Source organism: Onychostoma macrolepis, chromosome 18 (genome assembly GCF_012432095.1).
Source record: "Onychostoma macrolepis isolate SWU-2019 chromosome 18, ASM1243209v1, whole genome shotgun sequence".
NCBI lineage: Eukaryota > Metazoa > Chordata > Actinopteri > Cypriniformes > Cyprinidae > Onychostoma > Onychostoma macrolepis.
This window is the reverse complement of record NC_081172.1, coordinates 29,383,871-29,401,751: the sequence shown is the minus strand read 5'-3', so window position 1 is coordinate 29,401,751 and position 17,881 is coordinate 29,383,871. Positions and strand designations below refer to the sequence as shown.

Sequence of the window (17,881 nt, the reverse complement as noted above, 5' to 3'; positions counted from 1 at the left end):
AAACTAATTACCATGCATGTACGACTGTTAAGTACAGCCGTGTTTCTTATTTGTTACCATGTATATCCACTTCAGGTAAGTACCTTGTGTTACCACTCACTTGCCTGTAGGTACAAGATATTTACCATGTATGTACCAGGGAAGTACACATACTGTAAAATAAAGTTCTACCCATATTTCTGCTCATTTCGAACTGTGTCTTTAAGTTCAGAATAAGAATACTGCTGACATTCATTTGTCTGAATCCCAACTCACATACTTATACACTAAAAGTATGTTTTATGCTGCTTTGTTGCACATAGTATAGTATAAAGATGAGTTTCATTCAAAATTAGACATTGGATATTCTTACTTCACATCTCCACTTCTTTTGATAAAGATGACGAATAAAGACACAAAATGTCAATGTTTGTTCTACATACAGATGTAATGTACAGACCTTGAGTCAGTTATGCATTTCATTTGCTTAAAAGTAATGTTTATAATTTCTCGGCGTGCCACATTGATGTAATGACATCAAAAACAGTCGGTAACACATCAATTTATGGAGGCATAGTTTGACAGCATTTATCATAACACCAATAATAACACTTCTGATAACACCCAGTTCTTTAGGATTAAAACAATTATTTGTTATTATAGTAACACAGCAGATAGATAATCTATGTCGTCAATGTCTTTATTATGGTAAATTTAAATAATACACAAACAATGGCTAAACTTCTAGTCTACGCTTCCCATCATTTTTTTTTTTTATTAGAAATATTTACTTCTCAAATCGTCACAATAAAATACAAGACGTGACAGGTTTGAGAATGAACATGTTTTTGTTGTTATTTTTAATCTTTTGACCTTGTGTATGTAACTGTGTACGTAAGAACTTGTGTATGTATGTTGGTTACTCATAGTTACCCATTTGGAAATTAATTATATTTTGTTTAGCTGTTGGTGACTGGCCATGACAATTAATAATAATTCCAAACCGTGCTCTGACCTATTAAAGCACCTTTTACAGGGTATCTGCTGGATTGTTAAAATCATATACAGGTGCATCTCAATAAATTAGAATGTTGTGGAAAAGTTCATTTATTTCAGTAATTCAACTCAAATTGTGAAACTTGTGTATTAAATAAATTCAGTGCACACAGCCTGAAGTAGTTTAAGTCTTTGGTTCTTTTAATTGTGATGATTTTGGCTCACATTTAACAAAAACCCACCAATTCACTATCTCAACAAATTAGAATACTTCATAAGACCAAAAAAAAAAAAAAAACATTTTTAGTGAATCGTTGGCCTTCTGGAAAGTATGTTCATTTACTGTATATGTACTCAATACTTGGTAGGGGCTCCTTTTGCTTTAATTACTGCCTCAATTCGGCGTGGCATGGAGGTGATCAGTTTGTGGCACTGCTGAGGTGGTATGGAAGCCCAGGTTTCTTTGACAGTGGCCTTCAGCTCATCTGCATTTTTTGGTCTCTTGTTTCTCATTTTCCTCTTGACAATACCCCATAGATTCTCTATGGGGTTCAGGTCTGGTGAGTTTGCTGGCCAGTCAAGCACACCAACACCATGGTCATTTAACCAACTTTTGGTGCTTTTGGCAGTGTGGGCAGGTGCCAAATCCTGCTGGAAAATGAAATCAGCATCTTTAAAAAGCTGGTCAGCAGAAGGAAGCATGAAGTGCTCCAAAATTCTTGGTAAACGGGTGCAGTGACTTTGGTTTTCAAAAACACAATGGACCAACACCAGCAGATGATATTGCACCCCAAATCATCACAGACTGTGGAAACTTAACACTGGACTTCAAGCAACTTGGGCTTTGAGATTCTCCACCCTTCCTCCAGACTCTAGGACCTTGGTTTCCAAATGAAATACAAAACTTGCTCTCATCTGAAAAGAGGACTTTGGACCACTGGGCAACAGTCCAGTTCTTCTTCTCCTTAGCCCAGGTAAGACGCCTCTGACGTTGTCTGTGGTTCAGGAGTGGCTTAACAAGAGGAATTCGACAACTGTAGCCAAATTCCTTGACACGTCTGTGTGTGGTGGCTCTTGATGCCTCGACCTCAGCCTCAGTCCATTCCTTGTGAAGTTCACCCAAATTCTTGAATCGATTTTGCTTGACAATCCTCATAAGGCTGCGGTTCTCTCGGTTGGTTGTGCATCTTTTTCTTCCACACTTTTTCCTTCCACTCAACTTTCTGTTAACATGCTTGGATACAGCACTCTGTGAACAGCCAGCTTCTTTGGCAATGAATGTTTGTGGCTTACCCTCCTTGTGAAGGGTGTCAATGATTGTCTTCTGGACAACTGTCAGATCAGTAGTCTTCCCCATGATTGTGTAGCCTAGTGAACCAAACCGAGAGACTATTTTGAAGGCTCAGGAAACCTTTGCAGGTGTTTTGAGTTGATTAGCTGATTGGCATGTCACCATATTCTAATTTGTTGAGATAGTGAATTGGTGGGTTTTTGTTAAATGTGAGCCAAAATCATCACAATTAAAAGAACCAAAGACTTAAACTACTTCAGTCTGTGTGCATTGGATTTATTTAATACACAAGTTTCACAATTTGAGTTGAATTACTGAAATAAATGAACACGACATTCTAATTTATTGAGATGCACCTGTATAAGACAGGTTCAAAACTTTGTATTTGCTGCTAAAAATATTAGTCGATTTTCACTTCGATCTAAACAAAAACAGCAGAAGAGCTTATTGAAAATGCAAATTCATTTTCTGCCAGCAGGTTGCCCTTTAGGAACAACAGAAATACAGCTGTTTTCCCAGTAATCACAGTAAAGCAAAGCAATGCAGCACCTGATTTTGAAATGTGTAGTACTCATAATTATTCAGTGAAATCATAACCATTGCAATTCTTGTCTTCCTGTTCCCAAATTTAAGACCTCTTGAAATCATAATTAAGACTTTCTAATACAATTTAAGACCTTTTAAGATGCAACTAAATTTAAGAATTTATAAAATCCATAGAAAATCTTTTTTACTTAACAAAAACAAAATATATAATCAAAATGTGTTAATATTTTACTATAGTTAGGGGTGGATAATTTCATCAGCAGTTTATTATTAATGCAACAATACATATTACTGTTATAGTTTTTATTAATAACCATTGCTATATAGCTGATAACATTATGAATGTTTTTAGCATGATTTGTGAACATTTAACTACTCTACTGAATGACATAGCATAGACTTTATGGCTAGTGTTTGTGTGTTTCATTTCATTCTAACCTACTTGTTGAACAGATCTGTGTACTAGTGTTAAATGCTACTGTTTTGACAGCGTTGATAATGTTTCTAATCGAATGTTGTATGCTCTCAGCAATAACCTGTCCATGGGCTTTTTTGATTATTGTCAGTTCAAGTGCTGACAATGCAGTGTTGCCAGATATCGCTATTAAAATAAACCAAAACTGAAAAATAAATAAAAATAAACTGAATCTTTTGCAATTAAGATAATATAAATATTTTGCTGACCCTAAACTGAAACTTCCCACTTTATTAACTTTCAAAAATGTGTCAAATAAAGTGGAGTTTTTACTCTCTAGGTGGGATGCTACTTTCAAAAGATGGTCTGACAAGGGTCTTATAATAGTTGATCAGTTATTTAATGGAAGTACATCGCACTCATTCTCTGATCTTAAAGAAACAATTATGTTATCATCAAATGATTCCTTTCGATACTTACACATAAGAAATTATATTACAAATCATAAGGAAAGTTAAATACTTAAAAAAGCTCCAACTAATGTGGAACAGTACTTACTTCATTGATATAAAGAAACAACACCCATTAAAAGATGGGTGAACTGAACTGATCGGTTGTTTGTAATTTGCTTTAATGTATACAAATTTAAAAAATAAAATTAAAAAAGAGCTGGATCTGGCAACACGCTGGGCAGCAACTCGCAGCGATCATTTTCATACCACAGATGCTAAACATTCTTGCAAACGGTCTATGCAGACATTCATGTGAGGAGTTTAACAGCAAACTATTCATTCAGAGGAAAAATGTTATTTTTGAACATGAAAAATTTAGAGGTCCGAACTTTGGTGACCTCATAGCTGGCAACAAGCCTGATGACTGATATGCAGAAACACAGATGCCCAGTCCAGAGGTATCAACATTCACAAACCAGAAAGTTTACATCACATTTAAACATGTGAACCACCCAGAGACATGTGGAGTACTTTTTGTGATGGATGGATGCACTTTATTTAACTTCAAAATCTCAACAGCCATTCACAGCCATTATAAAGCTTGGATAAGCCAGGACATTTTTTAATATAACTCCGATTGTATTCATCTGAAAAAAGGACATATACACCATGGTTTGAGGGTAAGTAAATCATGTGGTAATTTTCATTTTTGGATGAACTATCCCTTTAATTTCATGTGGTTTTAGGGATGGTTTAACCACTTTCAACAAAAGTTTACATTTAATGATTAAAATGTCATGTGGTGTAACCATCAATCAAACATAACATTTTCATAACACGCTGTATATACAACTTGATCATTATTTACAAATACAAATGGAACCTTTTTTTTTTTTTTTTTTTACTTTTGCATCAGTGATATAACATTTATATTGCAAACTATGAAGTTAATTTTAATTTACATTTAATCCTGAATGGATTAAAATCTTTCCACAATACGAACACTTTTTGGTGACATCCCAAGTCACTGGTACTTGAGGCCTTTTTACTCAAATCAGTGTTTTACCTTGTTCTCTTTAAAACACTTTCCCTAAAGAACAGGCTTCTCATTTGCATGGATTTTCAAGTGTGTTTTAAGGGCTGCTGCTCAATTAAAAATGTGTACCATCCCGATCAGCGCTGAATTACCTTACAAAAGCGTGATACGTGTTGTTTGAGACTTCTTGCCCACGTGAAAGTATTCCCACAGTTCTGGCACACAAAAGGCCTCTCTCCAGTGTGAAGTCTGGTGTGCAGGTTAAGGTTTACTTTCCGTCTGAATCTTTTCCCGCAGTGAACGCACACGAAAGGCCTCTCTCCAGTGTGAACACGCATGTGCATATGAAGTATTGCTTTTAGTATGAAACTCTTCCCACACAGATGACAAGCGTAGGGCTTTTCTCCAGTGTGAGTTCTCATGTGCAAATTATAGCCTCCTTTAACGGCGAAACTCTTTCCGCACTGGAGGCAAGTGTACGGCTTTTCTCCAGTGTGAATCCTCACGTGCTCATTAAGTCCTCCTTTACGTCTAAATCTCTTCCCACACTGCGAGCATCCAAAAGGTTTCTCTCCAGTGTGGATCGTCATGTGAATCTTGAGGCTTCCTTTCTCTGTGAATTTTCCTCCACACAGAGTGCAGGTGAAAGGCTTCTCCTCGGCGTGAGTTTTAATGTGCCTCTTAAGACATCGCTCATATGGGTAACTCTTTCCGCACTGAAGGCATCTGAAAGGCTTTTCTCCATTATGAAGTCTTACATGCACATTAAAGGTTTCTTTACGTGTAAAACTCTTCCCACACTGAGAACATGTGAATGGTTTTTCTCCAATGTGAGTTCTCATGTGTTTCTTAAGGCTTCTTTTGTCTGTGAAACAACTTCCACACTGAGAGCAGGTGATAGGCTGTTCTCCAGTGTGGACTTGCATGTGTCTGTTGAGATATTCCTCACATGGGAAACTCTTCCCACAATAGTTGCATCTGAAAAGCTCTTCTCCAACATGAATTTTCAAGTGTGCATTATAGGTTTCTTTATCTGTGAAACTCCTGCCACATTGAGAGCATGTGCATGATTTCCTTTCAATATTTACTTTTGTGTCATGCTTAGCAAAACTCTTTCCTTTCTCAACACATGCTGAAGATGGATCTCCATTGTGAATCTTTACGTGCGAGTCAAGGTTTCTCTTATGTATAAAACTCTTCTCACAATGAGGACACATGAAAGATTTGTCTCCTGCGTGAATTCTCATATGACGTTTCAAGCCTTCTTTCATTGTGAAACTTTTTCCACACTGAGCACAGGTGAAAGGGTTCTGGGCTTCGTGAATTTTCATGTGCCTATTAAGGTATGTTTTACACTGGTAACTCCTTCCACAATGAGGGCAGGTGAAAGGCTTTTCTCCAGTGTGAATTCTTATGTGCGTATTAAGCCTTCCTTTAAACGGGAAACTCTTCCCACACTGAAGGCAGGTGAAAGGCTTTTCTCCAGTGTGAATTCTTGTGTGTACATTAAGATTTCCTTTAGTGGCAAAATTCTTCCCACACTGACAGCAGCTGAAAGGCTTCTCCCCAGTGTGAATTTTGAGGTGCACGTTAAGGTTTCCTTTAGTGGTGAAATGCTTTCCACACTGAAGGCAGGTGAAAGATTTTATGGCTTCTGTTTTTGATTCTGAGAAATTCTTTTCAATTTTTAAGATGTTCAAACCATTTACTCCAGTTGTGAAGTGATTAGGTTTCTGATACTGATGCTTCTCCTCCACTTCATTCAGTTCTTGACTTTCTTCTTTGATTCCCATCAGATCTAGAATAGAATATCAAATTGTAAAAAAAAAAAAAAAACAGTTAAAAAAGGACAAGTATAAAATATTAAATAAAAGGGGTTCTTTTTATTTATTTTTTACTAAGATTAATATAAAAGGTCTAGTTAATGCAACCAAATCTTGATGATTCTAATATTTGTTGTGGGGCAATGTTTTTGTTTTCTATTAATGTCCTAAACAAATACATATAAAAAAAAGAAAAGAAATGCAATTTATACATACAATGAGCATGTTTTTACTTCAAGTTAAAATGTGATACAACTGTCTTGATATATCATAATGTTCATACATGTCACATAGTGTGATTTCTCAGAACCTTAAAGATATTTGTGAATTATAAATAGTTTTTACATTGAAAATGCACACTAAAGATTTAAAAAAACATTTTTATATAATAATAAAAATGTGCATTCAAGATGTGAGGGAAATATCACATTTCACATTGGTTACCATGTGACAGCTATTATTGTTGCTTTTAATCTATTGGCGTTTTTTTGCACTCTCAATCTACAGCCACACAAGAAAATCAGTCATTTTATCTAGTTTGGAGTTCGAATCGAATGTAATAATACATTAAAAGGACGTGCTCTGCAAAATAATGACAAGAAAACGTATCTTTTCCTCGTTGTCCTCATGGGCTGCATGCAATAAAGTCCGAACGCGATAACTGCAGTATGGATCACAAACAAATTGACTCTTTTAAACCAGTTATTTTTGGTGAATCAAAAATACAGCAAACCAGTGTAGTTCAATTCACGACCAATTGACTCTCATAAGTTGTTCCTTTCTTAAATCATAAATAAATAAATAAAGCCTCACAAACTTACCAGGGGCCAGTACCAATAAGCTTTAGAATCAATAGCTTTAAACATGACTATATGAGGTTAGTTTTTAAATCTATAAATATTATCAACTCTATCAACTAACTTTACAACTTTTACTTGCACTTGGTACACTTAAGTGCATTCAAGATGTGAGGGAAATAGTACATTTACATGAAATATTACATAGCCCTGTACCATGAAGCTTTAGAATCAATAGCTTTAAACATGACTACATATGAGCTTAGTTTTTAAGTGTTTTTATATCTATAAATATTATCAACTTTATAAACTAACTTTATAACTTTTACTTGCACTTGGTAAGATGTTTTCTTCAAGTTTTCCTCTTTCATAAATATATCGTGCAGTGTAAATGCGTTTAAATTCTTCATATTGTTCAATCTTTTAATCTTCACACTGACTCTCTCACAAGAATCATAGTTTTAAGGCATGTGATTGGCTGTTCATTACTTATGTCACACTTTCATGTGCACGTGCTCCATTAACTCAGGATCAAGCCAAGTTGATGATCAGCTTCATGGTACCAACAAAGCCGGATTGGACTGGTTTGGTTTTGTCAACTCAAAACTAATCCTGTAACCCTGAGTTTGTTCAGCCACCATCATGGTACAGGCCCCAGGAGTTACCATTTGAATCCTGAATAAAAAGAAATCAAAGTATTCCGAGACAGAGGCAAATGGACAGTAGCATGCACATCATTTCTCTCTATTGTGTACTGCATGAAAATTACCTTAATATTCACCAGGATTCATTAATAAAAAAATTTAAAAATGAACACCAACCACTCTTTTCCTTTGTATATTCAATTTTAGTGCTGTATGCTTCTTCATATCCCATGTCTTCACTCTGCTCTTTAATAAATTCTGGTTTCACACATATGTCAGACATAGTTATGCTGTGCTACGTCGAACCCGGAATTCCCAGCATTGTATTTGGAAGTACAATAGAGCGCCAACTTCCAACTTGGAAACTCGTGCAGAAAAATCCACTGCCCTGATTTTGTCAACACACGGGAGTATGACGTCACGCAAACATGGCTGCACTCCATGAATAATAAACATTCACTTTAGGTTCCTAGGCAATACACGACGACTGACTAACCGTTTTAATATTACAAATGCACAACAAACTCCAGTGCTGTATATCGTTTATCTTCTGCGGGTCATTGCTGATTTTGTTGACAACCGGACACCTGTAAAGCTAAAGAAAGCAACAGAACGCTTTTGTGTTCAATAGTCGAAAATATCAAGTAGTAATATCCCACATCGGACTTTGAATGAAACTCAGCATTACCTCTGGAAACACTCTTAAACACTAGAATTAATGCTGCGCAGAATGCTACGAATCTACTGATGTCAAGTATATGTAGAGATAAAACACAAGGATGTGACGCTGTCATGAGACTAACAGCTGTAAACGAGATGACAAATGCTTAGCATGAAGTTCAATATTCTGCTGCTTTTACACGCTGAACAATACTTTTTAATTTATGAGCAGTGTTGGATTTAAAAAGTAAAAGTACTGCATTTAAAAAGTAATCAGCTTACTAATTACTTTACTTTCAAGTTTACTTTACTTTTCAAGTTATCAAACCTAAAAAATACACTGAGAAACTCATAGTTCTTTCATTAATTTCCTATTGACTGAAAAAAATAGGCCTATTATTTGTATACCCTGATTCACTCCCAATATCAACACAACTTCATAAAACTTGACAAAACTTGGGTGTGCTTTCTGCAATCTCAGTCTCCGTGAATATCTTCCTGAAACGAGTCACTAAAACGAACGAAAATGACATGAGAAATACAGTATATCTAAAGAAAGCTTGAAATGTCTATTGTTAAATAGTAAGTCATGTCGAAAACAAATACTCTCTGATAAAATAATCCATATGAAACCAATGCGAGGTCCAGTCTTTCCGTGAGCTCACCTATAATGTGATCATGCCCACGCACATCGCGCGCTATAAGATAATCATCCACGCGAAACCAGGCTTGAGACGCGCGAACATGTAAACGCTCATGCACTTAATTTCTAGCGATTATCGACGATTTGATTACACAGATAATATTTAAACTAAACTGAGCTAGACAATGACATCTCTGAATTCAATAATGAAATGCCTTTAACTGAAAATTGAGTGTTTAATCTTATCATTATACATTACTGACACTCTATCCTCTAATTTGATACTGTTAAGTGCTTTGACACAATCTGTATTGTTAAAAGCGCTATATAAATAAAGGTGACTTGACTTGACTCATGTCACCTCTATAGAAAGATTCACGTTCATATCGGCTACTTTTCGTCTTTGGAAGAAGACGCGCTGTGAGGAATAAGCCTTGAATTGTGATGCCGACGCGGTTTAATCCAGCGGTTGATCTCATTCTGATGACTCATTTATTTTTCACTAGTGTTACTGTGACATAAACTTGTACACATTCACTTGTTGAACTTTTCCCAAACTACAATGTCAGACTAAAATATGTCGAGACTCGTACGTCGAGTGCAACATTTTGAAATATGATAGGCAACCTCATTGCATCTAAATGTTGTAGGACTCTCATTTTAGCTCCCATTCTCCAGTGATTTATTAAATGGCATACTGACGCGCAAATCGTGATTTTTACTTCATTTTTTTAACACTGCATTTGTAACTTAAGTAACGTAATTTTATTGACATAAGTAACTGTAATCAAATTACATAAATTTAAAATGTAACATTACTTTACTGCGTTACAATGAAAAGTAATTAGATTACAGTTATACCCAACTCTGTTTGTGAGTAAATCAAGGTATGTGTTAAGACATAAATTGCTTATTAAGATGTCAATTTTAAGACAATATTTCTCATTGTTTCTCAGTTGTTGTTGGTTTTAAGGTTGTTTTAAATATATCTTGGACACTTATAATAAGGTTCACTTATTTTACTTAAAACAACTGCAATACTTTTGTCAATAAAACAGAAGAGTTGCAATACAATATCCAACATATTTGGTGATTTTCTGAAAGAAAAAAAAGTCTCAAAACTATTTTTTTTTCTATTTCAAAATAAATATATACAGTAAAAAAAAAAAAAAAAAAAAAGGAAAAACAGTGATTGTTTTTAAATCAAGGCAATATATAATAATTGTGTCAATAAAACAGAAAAGATTTGCAATATTACAATATCCAACATATTTGGTGATTTTATGAAAGAAAAATAAGCCTCCTGAGTAGTTTCTGCATCTTCTGCTTCAAGTAAAAATAAATCAATACAGAAATAAATAATAAAAATAAAATAAATACTATACACACAAATTCCCATGGGGGAAATTAGAGAAATATCCAACATCACCATTTCACTTAATTTACTGATCCGTGATGTAGAGAAGCTTAATAAAAAAAAAAAAGTCCAAAACAACACTGCAGTCCTCAGGATCAACATTTATTAGTCATATGAACACTGTAAAACAGCATCATGGTACTCTTGCCCCTTAAATGAAATACACAAGAATAACGAAACACTGCTAACATCACTGTAAAAAGTGATACGTTGACTTAACTTAAAAAAAAAAATTGAGGAAACCCGTTGTACATAATAATTAAAAAATAAAGTTAAGTGAACTTGACAATTCAATTAACTTATTTTTTTTAATTATCACTTACCTAAAATTTTTAAGGCAATGGGTTTCTTCAATTGTTTTAAGTTAAGTCAACTTATCACTTTTTACAGTGATAACATCATTTGGTCCTGAGTGAATAAAATGATCAAAGATAAAGATTAAATGCATATGCAAAGTTATTAGATAACTACTTTTTGGTGCATATAACTTCTCTGTATAAACATTTAAATATTTAAAAATAAATGTACTTAACAGTTGATGCCAAAGTAAGATTTGAATCACACTTTTCACAGTTAAATCACCTCACAGCAAAGTGACTGATGTTTCTTTTTTTAAACTTTGCCGATGCGAAAGCCTTCCCACACAAATGACACAAAAATGCTTTTCATCTCGTGAGCAACTTAACCTTTTCTTTACATATGAAACTCTTTCCTTGGCTTCTCTCCACTGTAATATTCTCATATGTGCCATAAAGGTTAACCGCTACAAGTAAAACTCCACACTGGATACAGGTAAAAGGCTTCTGTCCAGCGTGAGCTCTCATGTGATGCTTAAAGTATGATTGACACTGGTAACCCCTCCCACACTGGAGGGATGAAAGATTTTTCTCCAGTGGGACTTTTTATGTGTGCATTAAGCTTTCCTTCACTAGCAAAACTCATTGCACACTGCAGGCAACTGATAGATTTATTGGCTTCTGTTCAGTTTGTGAGCAGCTCAAATCATTTTCTCCAGTTGTGAAATGATACTGATGTTTCTCCTTGAGTTCCATCAGATCTAGAATGAAAATATGAAACTTTCAAAATCATTTTAAAAGAGACAAATATGAAATGAAAGGAAATTAAAGTGACCCAGTATCTATTGTACACAATCTTTTATGTGTTAAATGTAAAAAAAAAAAGAAAAGAAAAAAAAGTCTTCTTCATGTTAATGCCATCACAACTGGGTAAATATCAGATGAAAAAAGTTAACAGTTGTTTGAAGGAACGATGCTGTAACACTTTTTTAGTACTTATATATATATATAAAAACATCTAACAATGCATTCCTAATTTCTGAGTCAAAACTAATTTTTAAATTTAAATAAAAAAGCTAAAAAAAAAAACAAATAATTAGATGTTTAATTTGGGAGGGGCATAAAGTAAAAATAATTTAAAAATAAAATAATAATAATAATTATATATATATATATATATATATATATATATATATATATATACACAGTGCCCTCCAAAAGTATTGGAACAGTGAAGACAAAATTGTTCTGTTGGCTGTGGACTCAAGACATTTGATGAAATACAATATGATGAAAAGATGAATATGAGACAAAACTACAGAATGTCACATTTTATTATTAGCCGTTTCAACACATACATGTTTTACTAAATAAAAAGAACAGCACTTTTAGAGTTCATCCCACTCATTGATGCGAGCATAAGTATTGGGACAATTGAACATAAGTCAGATATAAAAGATTAAAAGCTATTATTTAGTTGCAGATCCCTTGCGCACAATCACAGCAGTGAGTCTGTGACCCATAGACATCAGCAGACTCTTGGTCTCATCCTTTGAAATACTTTTCCCAGCCTTTAATGCAGCCAATTCCAATTGTTGCTTGTTTTGGGGAGTTTCTGCCTTTACTCTCCTCTTCAGCAGGTGAAATTCATGTTCAATCGGATTTAAATCTTGAGATTGACTTCTGAGTTGGCAATCTAAGACTTTCCATTTCTTTGCCCTTATAAACTCCTTGACTGAACTGGCAGGTGTTTTGGGTCATTGTCCTGATGCAATATGAAGCACTTCCCAATGAATCTGGTGGCATTTTCTTGAACATTGGTAGGCAAGATGGTTTTTTACTCTTCCAAATTAATTCTGCTACTGTCATCATACATTAAGTCATCAGTAAAGTTGAGCCTGGCCTGTTCCAGAGACAGCCATGCATGCCCATGCCATGACACCACCTCCACCATGCTTTACAGATGAGGCTGTATGCTTGGGATCATTGCAGTTCCCTTTTTTTCTCCACATTTTTGCTTTCCCATCACTTAGATAAAGTTTCACCTTTGTCTCATCGGTCCATAAACACAGTTCCAAAACTCTTCTGGCTCACCTTTGTGCTTTTTGGCAAACTCTAATCTTGCCTTTCTATTTTTGGAGCTGGTCAGAGGTTTGTATCTTGCTGTGTAGCATCTGTAATTCTGTGTCAAAGTCTCCTGAGGACAGTAGATCGTCAGAGCATCACCCCAGCTTTCTGGAAGTCGTTGGCGATTTTACAGACACATCTTTTAGGGTTCATTTTCACAGCTATTATGATGAACAACTACTGTTGTTTTCTCAGCCGATCAGATAGTTGTTGGTTGCTGGTGGTTTCCAAACTCTCAATTTCTCCATGCCCTTTGTTTTTGCCAGAGCTCTAACTGACTTCCTCTTTTCTTTTAGCATCCAAATTTCTTGCTTTTCTCTCAAAGTCAGCTCCCTCATCTTCATCCTGGTTTGTGTGTGTCATCATCAAATGCAAGATTCAGAATGCAGAAGTAATGGATATAACTGATACGACACATTCCCTGCTTTTAATATCTGAAGAATTAATGCAACAGGACACATCTGATCACTTAGAAAGACCTGTGAGGCAACTGTTCCAATACTTATGCTCACATCGGATAGAGGGATGAAACTCTTAAAAGTGCTGATCTTCTTAGCTGGTAAAACATCTATGTGTTGGTAACTAACATCTAACATCTAACTGATGGTAACTGTCTTTACCATTAAAAAAAAAAAAAAAACACCTAGGAAAAAATTAAACCCTTAAGCAGTTTGGCATAATGTTTTATTATTATATCTATATCTTACTATTATACAACAGATTCACTGCTTGATAATTTATAAACTTTGTGATGAAAAATTGCACTCTTACTTGTGTGATATTGCTTTATTAACCATGGCATTATTACATGGAAATTGTGTGATTAATCACATCAGGTAAATGTCTGGCTTCAAAAGTTCACCATCAAATCTTTGAGGATGCATACTGAGGTAGCAAAGTTCCGTTTTCCCAAAAAAAGTTTATTCACTATTCATTCTGTTTTGATAAAGCCATTAGCCGTGTAATATATCAGCTGAATGCACAAGATTGAGTACAAATAAAATCAGTAATTAGAATTTAAATACAATTAATATTTTTGTGGGAATATTTTTTTAATTAAATAAACATTGTATGTTAAATTAATTGTAATTCATATTTAGTGATGTTCTTACCAGGTAGTGGATAAGTTGTATTTATAATATGTCATTATATATACATTGAGTAGGAATTAGGACTGTCAATTAATTAAAAAAAATAAATCTTAATAATTACATGATTTGCTCATTAATTAATCTAATTAGTCGCAAATAATTATTTATCAATATTTGCTGAGAAAAAAAAAAATTCTAAATGCCCCAAATAAACAATTAAAAGATTAATTATCCTTTTAGACAGTGACATTGAATACACAACACAAAACAAGTGGCCTTTCAAAACATTACTTTTGTAATTCTATGACTCTCCTCATTAATTCAACACATTCTTGTATTCTGGGATAGTTCTGGGATAGGATAGTTCACCCAGAAATGAAAACGCTCTCATCATTTACTGACCCTCATGTCATCCCAGATGTTTATGACTTTCTTTCTTAAGATGAACACAAGCAAATATTTTTAGTCCAGATAATGCAAGGGGACAGAACCACTTCAGAAACCACACAAAGTGAACATGACAGTCAAGTTTATATTAGTTGTATACTTCTTACGTATCGTTTCATTTAAGACGACACTGATTCATTAACAGGGATTGCATGAGTTACTGTCATATTCACTACATGTAGTTTTTGAAGTGTCATTTTTGGATGTCCCGTACACGCGATTTTTTTTTCTAAAACTCTTAGTTTGTGTTCATCTGATAAACGAAAGTCATATAGGATGGCATGAGGGTGGAAAGGATGGAGTTTCCTTTTAATCCCTTTCCCTGTATTTTTTATTTCCTGTGTTTGAGCTGTGCCATTGCATTTTGTTCTGTTTTCTCCCTTTAATCAAACTTCTGAATGTCTGTCAGAAAAAAAAGTACTTCTACTTTTTTAATACTGGAGTACAATTTAAAGTTGTACTTTTTTACTTTTACTCAAGTATGTTTTTGGCCAGATACTTGTACTTTTAATTGAGTAAAATTTTCACAGAGTATCTGTACTTTCACTTGAGTAAAATTTGAGGACTTTTTACACCTCTGATACAATGTTATACTTTAAAGATTATTTTATACATATATTTTATATTTCTCCTCACCACTGTCAGAGTGTCATGTCAATGCTGTCTGCATGACAATATTCTCTCTAAAGCTACTTTGAAAGGTTTTTATACTAAATTATACTAATAAAACTGAACTTATTTTTTTATCATTATCAGGATTATACATTTAACAGCACTCTATTTGTATTTTGGTCTTTATTTTGGTTTTTAATTTCTTTTGGCATTACAATGAAGGGGACCGCCCTGGGTAAATATTTCCAGATTAATTGCGATCTTCATTTGAACAATCTCAATTTTGCCCACCCCTTCCTAACTGCATAAATTGTACATCACTTTTATAGTTGTTTCTATAACAGTGACACTGGGTGCTTTTCATTCAGACAGCTGCATCCTAGTAAGGCTGCATACCTCACTGACCAGGTCATCAAGCTGTCGAAGGATCCTTGGAATACAGCCTTAGTTTCGAATCCCTCATTCGCCATATTTTGGAGAATCCATCATGGGTATCCTTTGCTTCTTCCAGTCACCCACAATCCCTTTGCATGTGTCCCAACTCACGAAAAAGAATTGGCGGAAAATGCGTTGGTACTGAGCTGGTTCAATTTCATTATGCAAGAAATGCAAGAAAAAAAAGAAAAAAAAAGCTTTTGGAGACAAAAGCATTAGGTTTCTTTTGTTTTTGTTGTGAAGTAGTCACATAACGTAAACTACATACGATGTAAACCACTGGGAAACTAATAGTATATATATACACATACATATATGCCTACTGCTGAATCTACATGCCCATAACTGATTACAATGTTATAAGACAAATACAATTTCTAGTTTACTTCAGTTAGTATTCATAGAGCGGTCACAACACAATGCGACTCATTTTTCTCACAATGAAATAAATTTACAGCTTATACTTGAAAACCAGAAAGTATTTACAATTTACAGTTATGGCCAATATGTTTTGGTCTGATCATTATATGTATATATATAAAAAAAGAAGAAAAAACTAATTCTAACCTATGTTAGAAAGAATTTATAGTTCATTTATAATGGCCATTCGAATCATAAGCTTCTGAATTTGAATCGAATATAATCTAAAAATCTGTATCTGTCCTAAATACAAAAGCCCTCAGCACATTGCGAAACGCTCCAGTCACTGCATCACTGTGCACGTCTTCAATTACACTACAAATTACCTCAGTATTCATCAGCAATCATTAATGAAGAATAAAGACTGGACACCAACCTGTTTCTTTATCTTTGAACACCTTTGCATCTTCAGTTTTCGTTCTGGATGCTTCTTCATATCCCATGTCTTCACTCTCCTCTTTAATCTCCATTTTCAATACTATGTCAGACATGTTTCATATGTGACGCAGTTACAATCAGCTCCGAAATGTAATTCCCAGCGTCCTATTAGGCAGTACAACAGAACTCCAGTTTAATCAGATTTACAACTTCGAAACTCGTGCAAAATTCCACAACTCTGTTTTCACTAACATGTCGCGGGTATGTGACGTCACACACAGGGAGATGAATGGACGTTCACTTTTAAGCAAACAAATGCATAAATACGTCAAAAAATCAGTACATAATGATTGATGATTTGTTTTCATATTACACATATCGAATTATTTATATCAATGCATTGTATTGTTTATTTCCCTATGGTTTGATTGCTAACATTATTAAGAAACATTATATTATCTTGTCTTCTAAATTCATTCACTGTTTAATATTTAATATTAAACTAAGGTTTAGTGTTTACTATTTGCATATAATATATGCTTTGTTATTTATTCAACATTTAATGTATTACCCCATTTAACATATTATTATTATTATTAAATGTAACAATTGCAAATAGCAGCTAACTCAGTTCACATGATGCATGTACTGCTAGGCATCTTTTGTTTCCTCTTTTTGTGTAATTTGGATGGAAAATGTGTGCTTTTTTATTGTCTGAGTCACTTAGGCCTATCAAAAATTGCTAAAAGTTGCCAAATAAATAGTAAAAATGGCTGAATTTGGTGCTTTCGGAAGAAAACGTTGATAGGGTAGTCTGAAAAGTTGCTAAATTTAGCAACAAAATTGCTAAGTTGGCAACACTGTTCTCATGCTTAAGGTCATTGCACACTGAGTCTGAATTTTTGCGTGCGTTTTTCCGAATTCCTCATCCTTTCCTATCGAAATGCATGCTACGGATGCGAAAACGCAGGAAATCAAACCTAAACCAAATTATTTTATGACGGACGAAAGTTTCGGAGGCAGTGTGTAAATGACACAACGTCAGGTCGTATTTATTTTTTAACATGCAAAAAAATAAATTTCGGACTTAGCTATCTCATAGGCTTAAAATCTAAATTTTATTTTGAATTTTGAAAGTGGTCTATAAATAGTTTATATTTAAGGCTCATAATATAGGTTAGCTATGGACATTTTTAGAATAGTCATTTATTTTCCCATATTCAGGAAAAAAAAATAATAATATGATTTCTAACAGTAGCTAGGCTAAACAAAATTGGCTTCACGGTACTGAATAAATTATGTAACATTAGATTAAAATTTGACAGTATAGCAGAATCAGAACAGATCAATCAATACCTGACCTCCATGAGAAGCAG

At 34.2% G+C, this 17,881-nt stretch overlaps 1 protein-coding gene across 4 annotated transcripts; it reads right to left on the bottom strand.

Moving 5' to 3' along the window:
- Positions 1-2,793: 2,793 nt before the first annotated feature.
- Positions 2,794-16,772, bottom strand: LOC131524975 (gastrula zinc finger protein XlCGF57.1-like). Of its 4 annotated transcripts, none has more exons than XR_009267131.1 (3): positions 16,504-16,772; positions 15,678-15,813; positions 10,417-11,756 (listed from the first exon to the last, which is right to left on the bottom strand). XR_009267131.1 is itself a non-coding variant. In XM_058752443.1 (2 exons), the coding sequence occupies exons 1-2, from the start codon at positions 16,616-16,618 to the stop codon at positions 4,853-4,855; spliced, it is 1,776 nt and encodes a 591-aa protein (XP_058608426.1). In that variant the 5' UTR covers positions 16,619-16,772; the 3' UTR covers positions 2,794-4,852. The 4 variants fall into 4 exon arrangements, 1 of the variants encoding a protein (XP_058608426.1); XR_009267130.1 differs by having other exon boundaries at positions 10,422-11,756; positions 15,669-15,853; XR_009267129.1 differs by having other exon boundaries at positions 10,426-11,756; positions 15,669-15,813.
- Positions 16,773-17,881: the final 1,109 nt, after the last annotated feature.

Excerpts from the sequence above, each read along its gene's own strand:
- LOC131524975 (XM_058752443.1), bottom strand. The coding sequence starts at position 16,618 with ATGTCTGACATAGTATTGAAAATGGAGATTAAAGAGGAGAGTGAAGAC. Across the intron at positions 6,514-16,503 it reads GTTCAAAGATAAAGAAACAG|ATCTGATGGGAATCAAAGAA; the intron begins GTTGGTGTCCAG and ends ATTCTATTCTAG.